Source organism: Salvelinus sp. IW2-2015, linkage group LG4q.2 (assembly GCF_002910315.2).
Source record: "Salvelinus sp. IW2-2015 linkage group LG4q.2, ASM291031v2, whole genome shotgun sequence".
Lineage (NCBI taxonomy): Eukaryota > Metazoa > Chordata > Actinopteri > Salmoniformes > Salmonidae > Salvelinus > Salvelinus sp. IW2-2015.
The window spans coordinates 3,056,050-3,069,142 of record NC_036843.1 but is presented as its reverse complement, the minus strand read 5'-3'; the positions used below and the strand labels follow the sequence as shown (position 1 = coordinate 3,069,142).

Genomic DNA, 13,093 nt, shown 5'->3' with positions numbered 1-13,093 from the left:
TGTACACATGAATATTATTCAAGCATTGAATCAATGGTTCAATAATTGAAATTATTCCCAGATCCCAGACTGTGGCTTTAAACTTAAGCTTCTGTCATGTAGCTACTGTAGACCTACCCGATCAACTCAAAATTGAACTTTTTTGTCCATTCATTGATATTGTTATAATATACTGCAAAATTCACCTGAGCTCCGTAGACTGGTCTTCCCTGGCTGTCTGACCCTGCAGGGACACCTGTCACCATCTGATCCTGCTAAGACATGATGAGCATAGTGTTGTGAACTGACTGTGCAGCTTGACAGTGAAGCCTGTAGAGCTGTTTATTACTATATCAGTGTGAAAAGTAGGGAATTAGCTAGGGAAACTGACAGATCAATAACGTTACATTGCTATACTGAATAATAAATCTCACATTGCACTGAAAAAACATCAGAATATCGGTCTTCAATCGTTTGGCTGCTGGTTTCGTCTGGTTTGATGCAGGTCTAGTGTGATTGAGGCAAAAAGAATAATTTTGGCAAGCTCTTGCACGCCGGTACATCAACTGGCGAAAGCTAGCCAAATGAATTTACTGTTGAAACGGGACAAAACAAAAGTTACAAAACAACATTTCCATACACACAACAGCTATTAGATAGTGCTATAATAATAGCCACCTCATATCGCCATCTGACAGATGGCTAGAGCTGAACTGGCTAAATTCATTTGACTCAGTTGAGAGGGGATGAAACATTAGCTAATATCAGTCAACTAAAGGGTAGCCAGTATCTGCACTGCTTGCTTTTACAACTCAGAGAAAGAGTGCAACACATCCACATCGTCAGCAGCTGCATCTGTTCAACTGTCCCTTGCCAGTTCTAAGCCAGCCTTTCAGAAGCATTGCCTTCTCACAGCCTGTCCAAACGCTCTGTGGTGGTGTCCGGGCGGTTCTAAATCTAGCTGGCTGACACAGCCAGACAGCCTACCTGACCGCTCTGCTCTGAGGCYTCCGCATGGTCCTTACACACACCGATGACGCTTTTTTTGTATCACAGGGCAATGATAAAACCGGGGGTGACAAAAATGCAGTTTAAGAATGTGGGGGTGACATGACCCCCGCCCCGTCCCCAGTGAAAGTTTTGCCCCTGTGTACTAATATTAAATACAGAATTTTACTTGCCACAGAGCTGCCTGTAAATTACTGTCAAATTAATGGTAACCCTTTAACTGTGTGTGTGTGTGTGTGTGTGTGTGTGTGTGTGTGTGTGTGTGTGCTGTCTCTTATACACATCTAGATGTGTATAAGAGATGTGTGTGTGTGTGTGTGTGTGTGTGTGTGTGTGTGTGTGTGCTGTCTCTTATACACATCTAGATGTGTATAAGAGACAGGTGTGTGTGTGTGTGTGTGGTAGATTGTTCTGGCCCTCACTGACGTAAAGGAGGATGAGTTTCGATTTGGTTTCACTGTGTCCGCAGGCTTAGGCTAGGAAGGCATATAATCCTTAATACTTTGTGAGGAGGGTTCCAGCCAGGCTTTGCTCAGGATCCCCATTTCATATTTGCCGAGTGGAGGGAGTGAAGTGGGGTGCTCAGAAGCATTCTGGAAGCACCGAAACTAACCCAATTTCCTGCTCCATTTCCCCCGCGCGTCCTATTCCATGGAGGACAGAGTTTACGACACAGCACACACACACACTGTCAAACCCCTGGCCAGAGGTCATGCCGAGGCAGTCAATGGTGAGCAGATTGTGCACTCGACAGCAAAGTGACTCCACACACTCAAGTCATTTTAAAGTCACAAGATTAAAGAGTGTTGTAATTTTGTTTGGTTAGAGGAAGGAGCTGCTGCCAGTGTCTGGGCCCTCTGTGAAGTCCCAGTCTGGTCTCATCCAGTTTGCTGAGGTCCAGTGGCAGAACCTTACAAACCATATAGTCATAGAGCCATACAAACCGTCATCCTGATCTCATTGGATCCCTCAGGATATTTTCTTTTCCCTCCCTTTTTAATGAGATTTTTAATTAGCATGTTATTTGTATAATGAGATCAGCAGGGTAGATGGTGTCTGGTGGAGGAGAGAGGGGAGCAGAGAACACTGGGTCTAACGCTGTTCAATAGACCGCCCTGGTTCCTCTTCAGTCATCACAGCAGGAGAGGGAGGAAAGATGATCGGAGGGGTGGAGTGGGGGAAAAGCGGATGAGAGGTAGGAAGGACTGGGGAAGGGGAGGAGAGGACAGAAGAGGAGATGAGAGGAAGGGTACAGGGTCCTGTGGAGGAGTAGAGAAGAGAGTAGGTTTACAACATGAACATAATCTGAAGCGGAAAAGTCTCTCCTCTCTTCTTTGCTCTCTCATTTCTTTCCTCGTGCCTTAACACTGACCTCTCCCCAGCCGGGACGAGCAGGATCAGGAAGCCAAGGCTGTGTGTGGTTGTGACTCCTGGCTTTATTACACGTCAGGCTTTTATAGGACAGGAAATACGGTCTGGCCTTCACCTAGTGTATAGTACCACTACAGGCTTCTCTCCATGATTTATGTCATCAGGGTTGCTGTGGCGTTCACTCTCTCTTTCTCTCTCTCACATCATTCCCCTCTTTTTCTCACCCTTCTCCTCACCCTCTTTTCTCTCTCTCTCTCTCATTCCCRCTCTCCTCCCCCCTCATCCCATTCACTCTCTTTTCCAGTCAGATCTACTGTATAGAGAATGCTCATGGGCAGCTGGTTCGAGACCTTGACTTCAATCCCAACAAACAGTACTACCTGGCCAGCTGTGGGGACGACTGCAAGGTCAAATTTTGGGACGTGAGAAACATCAACGAGCCAGTCAAGAGCCTGGAGGAGCACTCTCACTGGTGGGCACCTGTCACACTGTACACACACACAGGACATGCACGCACAAACACACACACACACACACACACACACACACATAGCAGATATACAGTTGAAGTCGGAAGTTTACATACACCTTAGCCAAATACATTTAAACATTTAAACATTTAAAGTTTTCACAATTCCTGACATTTAATAAAATAAAATAACATTTAATAAAATAGTAAAAATTCCCTGTCTTAGGTCAGTTAGGATCACCACTTTCTTTAAAGAATGTGAAATGTCAGAATAATAGTGGAGAGAATTATTTCTTTCAGCTTTTATTTCTTTCATCACATTCCCAGTGGGTCAGAAGTTTACATACACTCAATTAGTATTTGGTAGCATTGCCTTTAAATTGTTTAATTTGGGTCAAATGTTTCAGGTAGCCTTCCACAAGCTTCCCACAATAAGTTGGGTGAATTTTGTCCCATTACTCCTGACAGAGCTGGTGTAACTGAGTCAGGTTTGTAGGTCTCCTTGCTCGCACACGCTTTTTCAGTTCTGCCCACAAATGTTCTATGGGATTGAGYTCAGGGCTTTGTGATGGCCACTCCAATACCTTGACTTTGTTGTCCTTAAGCCATTTTGCCACAACTTTGGAAGTATACTTGGGGTCATTGTCCATTTGGAAGACCCATTTGCAACCAAGCTTTAACTTCCTGACTGATGTCTTGAGATGTTGCTTCAATATATCCACATAAGTCTCTCCTACAGCAAAGCACCCCCACAACATTATGCTGCCACCCCGTGCTTCACGGTTGGGATGGTGTTCTTCAGCTTGCAAGCCTCCCCCTTTTTCCTCCAAACATAACGATGGTCATTATGGCCAAACAGTTCTATTTTTGTTTCATCAGACCAGAGGACATTTCCCCAAAAAGTACGATCTTTGTCCCCATGTGCAGTTGCAAACCGTAGTCTGGCTTTTTTTATGGCGGTTTTGGAGCAGTGGCTTCTTCCTTGCTGAGCGGACTTTCATGTTATGTCCATATAGGACTCGTTTTACTGTGGATAAAGATACTTTTGTACCTGTTTCCTCCAGCATCTTCACAGGGTCCTTTGCTGTTGTTGTGGGATTGATTTGCACTTTTCGCACCAGAATACGTTCATCTCTAGGATACAGAACGCGTCTCCTTCCTGAGCTGTATGACGGCTGCGTGGTCCCATGGTGTTTATACTTGCGTACTATTGTTTGTACAGATGATCGTGGTACCTTCAGGAGTTTGGAAATTGCTCCCAAGGATGAACCAGACTTGTGGAGGTCTACAATTTTTTTTCTGAGGTCTTGGCTGATTTCTTTTGATTTTCCCATGATGTCAAGCAAAGAGGCACTGAGTTTGAAGGTAGGCCTTGAAATACATCCACAGGTACACCTCCAATTGACTCAAATTATGTCAATCAGAAGCTTCTAAAGCCATGACATAATTTTCTGGAATTTTCCAAGCTGTTTAAAGGCACAGTCAACTTAGTGTATGTAAACTTCTGACCCACTGGAATTGTGATACTGTGAAATAATCTGTCTGTAAACAATTGTTGGAAAAATGACTCCGGTCATGCACAAAGTAGATCCCAACCGACTTACCAAAACTAGTTTGTTAACAAGAAATTTGTGGAGTGGTTGAAAAACGAGTTTTAATGACTCCAACCTAAGTGTATMTAAACTTCCGACTTCAACGGTACCATTGTACTTATAGCCTCAAACCATCTTTGCACAACCAACAGAACAGCTATACTTCCGGCGCCYCCTCGCTTCGCGTTCCTAGGAAACTATGCAGTGTTTTGTTTTTTTATGTGTTATTTCTTACATTGTTACCCCAGGAAATCTTAGGTTTTATTACATGCAGTCGGGAGGAACTARTGGATATAAGCAACGTCAACTCACCAACATTACGACCAAAGCGGATCCTCTGTTTGACCCACCACCCAGGACAATGGATCGGATCCCAGCCGGCGACCCAAAACAACGGTGAAGGGGCAGACGGAGCGGRCTTCTGGTCAGGCTCAGTAGACGGGCACATCGCGCACCGCTCCCGAGCATACTACTCGCCAATTTCCAGTCTCTTGACAACAAGGTAGACGAAATCCGAGCAAGGGTTGCCTTCCAGAGAGACATCAGAGATTGTAACGTTCTTTGTTTCACGGAAACATGGCTCACTCGGGACACGCTATCGGAGTCGGTACCGCCACCTGGTTTCTTCACGCATCGCGCCGACAGAAACAAGCATCTCTCTGGTAAGAAGAAGGGCGGGGTAGTATGCCTTATGATTAACGAGACGTGGTGTGATCATAACAACATACAGGAACTCAAGTCATTTTGTTCACCTGACTTAGAATTCCTCACAATCAAATACCGACCGCATTATCTACCAAGAGAATTCTCTTCGATCATAATCACAGTCGTGTATATTCCCCCCCAACTAGACACATCGACGGCCCTGAAAGAACTTCATTCGACTCTATGTAAACTGGAAACCACATATCCACATATAGCTTCTTCAACCTCAGGAGGCTGAAGAAATTCGGCTTGTCACCAAAAACACTCACAAACTTTTACAGATGCACAATCGAGATCATCCTGTCGGGCTGTATCACCGCCTGGTACGGCAACTGCTCTGCCCATAACCGTAAGGCTCTCCAGAGGGTAGTGAGGTCTGCACAACGCTTCACCGGGGGCAAACTACCTGCCCTCCAGGACACCTACACCACCCGATGTCACAGGAAGGCCAAAAAGATCATCAAGGACAACAACCACCCGAGCCACTGCCTGTTCACCCCGCTATCATCCAGAAGGCGAGGTCAGTACAGGTGCATCAAATCGGGGACCGAGAGACTGAAAAACAGCTTCTATCTCAAGGCCATCAGACTGTTAAACAGCCATCACTAACATTGAGTGGCTGCTGCCAACATACTGACTCAACTCTAGCCACTTTTATAATGGAAAAATGGATGTAATAAATGTATCACTAGCCACTTTAAACAATGCCACTTTATATAATGTTTACATACCCTACATTACTCATCTCATATGTATATACTGTACTCTATACCATCTACTGCATCTTACCTTGCCGTTCGGCCATCACTCATTCATATATTTMTATGTACATATTCTTATTCATTCCTTTACACTTGTGTGTATAAGGTAGTTTTGTGAAATTGTTAGGTTGGAACTAGAAGCACAAGCATTTCGCTACTCTCGCATTAACATCTGCTAACCACGTGTATGTGACAAATCAAATTTGATTTGATTTGAGAACATGAACAACATTCCTACCAATTAGCATCAGTTTGCAAAACAGTCATATTCCGCTGATATATGTGTGCTTTTAGCTTATTTTATACTGACCCTGTCACAATGTGTGTGTCACTGTATGAAGAGAAGTTTGTTGCTGCTACAAACATACATTCGGTGATGGTTAAGTACATTGCACTGCCGTGTTCAGGTGTGGGTTACTGTAGCTATTCTGTGATGAGCTGCAGTGCTCAGGGCTATGTAAGTAGCTGAACACAGTGCACTGCAGTATTCAGACCGGTGTGGTGTGTGGTGTGTGTGTGTTGTGTGTGTGTGTGTGTGTGTGTGTGTGTGTGTGTGTGTGTGTGTGTTGTGTGTGTGTGTGTGTGTGTGTGTGTGTGTGTGTGTGTGTGTGTAGAGACACGCTCTGTCTCTCTTTCTCTCTGTGTGGTGAGCTGAATAAGATAATGACTGTGGAGAAGTTTGTTGCTGCTACTAACATACATTCTGAGATTAAGTACATTGCATTACTGTACACACACACACAAACACACATTCACCATACAACCCCTCTCACTCCCCCAAACCACACACACACATGCACACATACATACATACATACATACATACATACATACATACATACATACATACATACATACATACATACATACATACATACATACATACAGTAGACTGGCCAAATGTATCCAGTGTAGATGTGATCCCATTCTGATAGTATGCTACAGTGTGTGATTTCTGAGCAGAGCTCCGAGGGCCTCGGGGCTCTGGGTATTAGGAACTATTTTTCAGGAGGGAAGAAGATTAGCCGAACGCAGGGAAAGGGTGCGCTGAGCCAGATTTTATGTCAACAGCCCAGTTATCCTTCAATCCCTCTCTATGAGGAGCTCCACCACTGAGCTCTGCCCTAGGCTTTGAGAGAGAGAGACAGAGATAGAGAGAGAGGATATAGTGATTGGGAGGGAAGGACAGCAAGTGAAAGAAGGAAAAGAGAGTGCAGGAGAGAGACGGCTTAGGAGTTTACAGAATGATTACCTTTATTAGCTAACCATAATTACACAACACCTCACGGCAGTACAAACTAAGCAGCAGGGAAACAAAGCCCAGATCCATCTCAATTACCACACACGTACATGGACTGAGGAGACAAAAGGAAAGAGAGGATATATAGATGGATTAAAAACACCCATTCACTGATTCTCTTTGTGTGTGTGTGTGTGTGTGTGCCCACCACCCAGGGTGTGGAGCGTTCGCTACAACCACTCTCATGATCAGCTGGTGCTGACCGGCAGCAGTGACAGCAGGGTGATTCTGTCCAACATGGTGTCCATCTCCTCCGAGCCCTTCGGTCACCTGGTGGATGACGATGACCTCAGCGACGGAGAGGACAACCACCAGGACGAGAAGTATGGACACTAAGTCAAAACCTCTATGCCATATCTGTCCACTTAGTCATGACTGTCAACACTGTCCACTTTCTGACATATTTGTCCAGGTCTGTCCCCCCTTATAGCCATACTGGACCAGTCTCAACCATAACTGTCCACTGTCATAATCTTTCATCGGATTTTCAATGCAACAGTTACTAATCATTATGATTATTTTATCAATGCAATCTAGAGTTCGTGCTCTGATCCTAGTTCTCTGGTCTTGAACTTCACCTATTCTGTGCCATGCCCTATTTTGTGATGGTTCCATTTCTGTGCCAAATAACTGTCACTACACGTTGTGAATAGCATGCACTCTCTCAGAAAAAAAGTGACCAAATTGTACTTAAAGGGGTACAAACGCTGGTCACTGTAGTAGTTACGTCCATTGTACCATTAGTTAGAAGTGCATCATTGTCCTGTTGCAGTTTGTACCTTAAAAGAGCCACAAGTGTTTACCTTTTTAGGGTACCACCGTTTGTTCCTTTTAAGTGGCAAAATGTTTTCCTTTTCTCAATATAAAGTCCCTCACTTGTACACACCTCTTCGCCATCTCACTTCTGACACCAGTGTAGCAATTTCAGTAGCCRTGACCGGGACTGGAACCAGGGTCCAGCGACTGTCAAACACCTTAACCATTACGCCAACCTCGTGACTAGGTTCCCCATTGTTGCATTAAGCTCGCTGCAGTATTAATTACAGCTCTTTATTGTCATATACTCTTATGCAAGTCTTTATAAAGACTCCAGAACTGGCAGCGGACATGCTCAAACTTTAATTAACACTGCCATAGACCACTTAAACTGGTCCAACAGTTCCACGCCAAAAATAACTAACTGAAAGCCACACCCCCACTAAGCCACACCTCCAATGATTYTACCTTCATATTTAAAATATTGAGTACAAAAATAATGTACCATTATACTATCCACACATGTACCCTGAAAGGTACCGAACAGTATCATGTGAGATCCTTATGTCCACCTCTGAAGGTACATTGTGTATTTAGATCTTTTCTACCCCAGGGAACAATACTGTAGCCAAACCATACCCTTTTTTCTGAGAGTGCAATAAATAGCCTATTGTGTGTAAAGGAAGCCAGGGTAGAGGAGTACTGTACCTGGTGTTACCACAACCAGGCCTTGAACAGAAACATAGAGACTATGAGTGGAGGTTATGAGTAATGTAACTAGACCTTTTTGTGTGTGTTGTGTGTGTGTGTGTGTGTGTGTGTGTGTGTGTGTGTGTGTGTGTGTGTGTGTGTGTGTTGTTGTGTGTGTGTGTGTGTGTGTGTGGTGTGTGTGTGTGTGTGTGTGTGTGTGTGTGTGTTGTGTGTTGTGTGTGTGTGTGTGTGTGTGTGTGTGTGTGTGGTGTGTGCGGTAGCCTTGTCCAAATAGAAATCAAAATTGGATGGTGTCCAGAGATAGAAGGGAAGGGTTTAGTGTAGCTTGAAGGGTGGACTAAAAACAACAAGATAACTAATATCAAATATACTGAGTCCGTAAAATGTGTATACTACAGTTGAAGTCAGACATTTACATACACTTAGATTGGAGTCATTAAAACTTGTTTTTCAACCACTCCACAAATGTGTTGTTAACAAACTATAGTTTTGGCAAGTCGGTTAGGACATCTACTTTGTGCATGACCGGAGTAATTTTTCAAACAATTGTTTACAGACAGATTATTTAACTTATAATTCACTGTATCACAATTCCAGTGGGTCAGAAGTTTACATACACTAAGTTGACTGCCTTTAAACAGCTTGGAAAATTCCAGAAAATTATGTCATGGCTTTAGAAGCTTCTGATAGGCTAATTGACATACTTTGAGTCAGTTGGGTGTGTACCTGTGGATGTATTTCAAGGCCTACCTTCAAACTCAGTGCCTCTTCGCTTGACATCATGGGAAAATCAAAATAAATCAGCCAAGACCTCAGAAAATCAATTGTAGACCTCCACAAGTCTGGTTCATCCTTGGGAGCAATTTCCAAACGCCTGAAGGTAACACGTTCATCTGTACAAACAATAGTACGCAAGTATAAACACCATTAGACCATGCAGCCATCATACCGTTCAGAAAGGAGACGCGCTCTGTCTCCTAGTGATGAACGTACTTTGGTGCGAAAAGTGCAAATCAATCCCAGAACAACAGCAAAGGACCTTGTGAAGATTCTGGAGGAAACAGGTACAAAAGTATCTATATCCACAGTAAAACGAGTTCTATATCGACATAACCTGAACGGCCGCTCAGCAATAAAGAAGCCACTGCTCCAAAACCGCCACACAAAAAAAGCCAGACTACATTTTTCAACTGCACATGGGGACAAAGAACATACTTTTTGGAGAAATGTCCTCTGGTCTGATGAAACAAAATTAGAACTGTTTGGCCATAATGACCATTGTTATGTTTGGAGGAAAAAGGGTGATGCTTGCAAGCTGAAGAACACCATCCCAACCGTGAAGCACYGGGTGGCAGCATAATGTTGTGGGGGTGCTTGGTCGCAAATAGGTCTTCCAAATGGACAACGACCCCAAGCATACTTCCAAAGTTGTGGCAAAATGGCTTAAGGACAACAAAGTCAAGGTATTGGAGTGGCCATCACAAAGCCATGACCTCAATCCTATAGAAAATTTGTGGGCAGAACTGAAAAAGCGTGTGCGAGTAAGGAGGCCTACAAACCTGACTCAGTTACACCAGCTCTGTCAGGAGGAAATGGCCAAAATTCACCCAACTTATTGTGGGAAGCTTGAGGAGGCTACCTGAAACGTTTGACTCAAGTTAAAGAATTTAAAGGCAATGCTACCAAATACTAATTGAGTGTATGTAAACTTCTGACCCACTGGGAATGTGATGAAATAAATAAAAGTTGAAAGAAATCATTCTCTCCACTATTATTCTGACATTTCACATTCTAAAAATAAAATGGTGATCCTAACTGACCGAAGACAGAGAATTTTTACTAGGATTCAATGTCAGTAATTGTGAAAAACTGAGTTTGAATGTATTTGGCTAAGGTGTATGTAAACTTCCGACTTCAACTGTGTGTATACGCTGGGTGTAGAAGCCTTGTTGTACATTGGTTTACTCCAATTAGAGGAGGGGTGGTAGGGTTAGGGGAAAATAATAAAAGAAAATATATAAAAATACACTACCGTTCAAAAGTTTGGGGTCACTTAGAAATGTCCTTGTTTTTGAAAGAAAAGCAAWTTTTTTGTTCATTAAAATAACATCAAATTGATCAGAAATACAGTGTAGACATTGTTAATGTTSTAAATGACTATTGTAGCTGGAAACGGCTGATTTTTAATGGAATCAGCAACCATCACTCCTGTGTTCCAACGGAATGTTGTGGTAGCTAATCCAAGTTTGTCATTTTAAAAGGCTAATTGATCATTAGAAAACGCTTTTGCAATTATGTTAGCATAGCTGAAAACTGTTGTCCTGTTTAAAGAAGCAATACAATTGGCCTTCTTTAGACTAGTTGAGTATCTGGAGCATCACCATTTGTGGGTTCGATTACAGGCTCAAAATGTCCAGAAACAAAGACCTTTCTACTGAAATTCGTCAGTCTATTCTTGTTCTGAGAAGGCTGTTCCCTGCGAGGAATTGAGTATGACACTACAAGCTTGGCACACCTGTATTTGGGGAGTTTCTCCCATTCTTCTCTGCAGATCCTCTCAAGCTCTGTCAGGTTGAATGCGGAGCGTCACTGCACAGCTATTTTCAGGTCTTTCCAGGGATGTTCGATCAGGTTCAAGTCCAGGCTCTGGCTGAGCCGCTCAAGGACATTCAGAGACTTGTCCCGAAGCCACTCCTGCGTTGTCTTGTCTGTGTGGTTAGGGTCGTTGCCCTGTTGGAAGGTGAAACTTCACCCCAGTCTGAGTTCCTGAGCACTCTGCAGCAGGTTTTCATCAAGGATCTCTCTGTACTTTGCTCCATTCATCTTTCCCTCGATCCTGACTAGTTTCCCAGTCCCTGCTGCTAAAAACCATCCCCACAGCATGATGCTGCCACCTCCATGGATGGTGCCAGGTTTCCTCCTGACGTGACGCTTGGCATTCAGGCTTAAGAGTTCATTCTTGGTTTCATCAGACCAGAGAATCTTGTTTCTCATGGTCTGAGAGTCCTTTAGGTGCTTTTTGGCAAACACCAAGCTGGCTGACATGTGCCTTTTACTGAGGAGTGGCTTCTGTCTGGCCACTCTACCATAAATGCCTGATTGGTGGAGTGCTGCAGAGATGGTTGTCCTTTTTGGAAGGTTCTCTTATCTCCACAGAGGAATTCTGGAGCTCTGTCAGAGTGGCCATTGGGTTCTTTGTCACCTCCCCGATCAAGGCCCTTCTCCCCCGATTGCTCAGTTTGGCTGGGTGGCCAGCTCTAGAAAGAGTCTTGGTGGTTTCAAACTTCTTCCATTTAAGAATGATGGAGGCCACTGTGTTCTTGGGGACCTTCAATGCTGCAGACATTTTTTGGTACCCTTCCCCAGATCTGTGCCTCGACACAAGCCTGTGTTTGGTTTTTGCTCTGACATGCACTGTCAACTGTGGGACCTTATATAGACAGGTGTGTTCTRTCCAAATCATGTCCAATCAATTGAATTGACCACAGGTGGACTCCATTCAAGTTGTAGAAACATCTCAAGGATGATCAATGGAAACAGGATGCAGCTGAGCTCAATTTGCAAAAAAAWATATATATATGTTTTCGCTTTGTCATTATGGGGTATTGTGTGTGGGATGATGAAAACAAATTATATTTAATCTATTTTGAATAAGGCTGTAATTTAACAAAATGTGGCAAAAGTGAATGGGTCTGAAAACTTTCCGAATGCGCTGTATATGGGGMATTGGAAATGATGCAGACAATTACGTTGATGGAAACTACTATCTGTCTGCAGTATTAAAGCTGATCTACTGTCTCAAAAATAAAAACTCTCCCTATTCAACTCCCTTTTCACACTGTGTGTGCGATCGCACGCGTGTGAATGAATTTGTGTGTGTGAATCGGTGTGTACATGTGTGTGTTCTAGGAGCAAGGAGCCCCTGCAGGACAGTATCATCTCTACCTATGAGGAGCATGAGGACAGTGTGTACGCAGTAGAGTGGTCCTCAGCAGACCCATGGCCTCTTTGCCTCTCTCAGCTACGATGCAGACTGGTCATCAACAGGGTCCCCGCGCACTCAAATACCATATCCTGCTCTAGACAGACCACACACTGGACCGACGACTGGACTCATCACAGAGTGACGGAGAAGAGGGCGAGGAAGAGGAGCGATGAGGAGGGGAGCCGACCTTGTCCGACAGCCGTCAGGGGAGCCACACTCGGCAGACCCTGCACACAATCTCTCTCTCTTTTTCTCACTCTCCATCCCTCTCTCTCTCTGTCTCTCTCTCTCATTTTATTTTTCTCTCCCTCACCCTTTCTACAAAATAACTGATTACGCTACACATTCCCCTTAATGATGCATCTGGACTGTATGTTGCTAGAACAGAGAAAATACAAAGAAAAACTGCTGTATATCTATTCTGTATATTATCAATTAAATACTATTTATGTCAAC

At 43.8% G+C, this 13,093-nt stretch overlaps 1 protein-coding gene across 1 annotated transcript in view; it reads left to right on the top strand.

The window, feature by feature from the left end:
• Positions 1–12,830, top strand: part of eipr1 (EARP complex and GARP complex interacting protein 1) — a 99,675-nt gene extending 86,845 nt beyond the window's left edge. Inside the window, 4 exon segments of the mRNA XM_023986378.2 lie at positions 2,663–2,830; positions 7,341–7,508; positions 12,562–12,698; positions 12,701–12,830. Coding sequence (XP_023842146.1) covers positions 2,663–2,830; positions 7,341–7,508; positions 12,562–12,698; positions 12,701–12,735 — 508 coding nt within the window. The 3' untranslated portion in view covers positions 12,736–12,830.
• Positions 12,831–13,093: the final 263 nt, after the last annotated feature.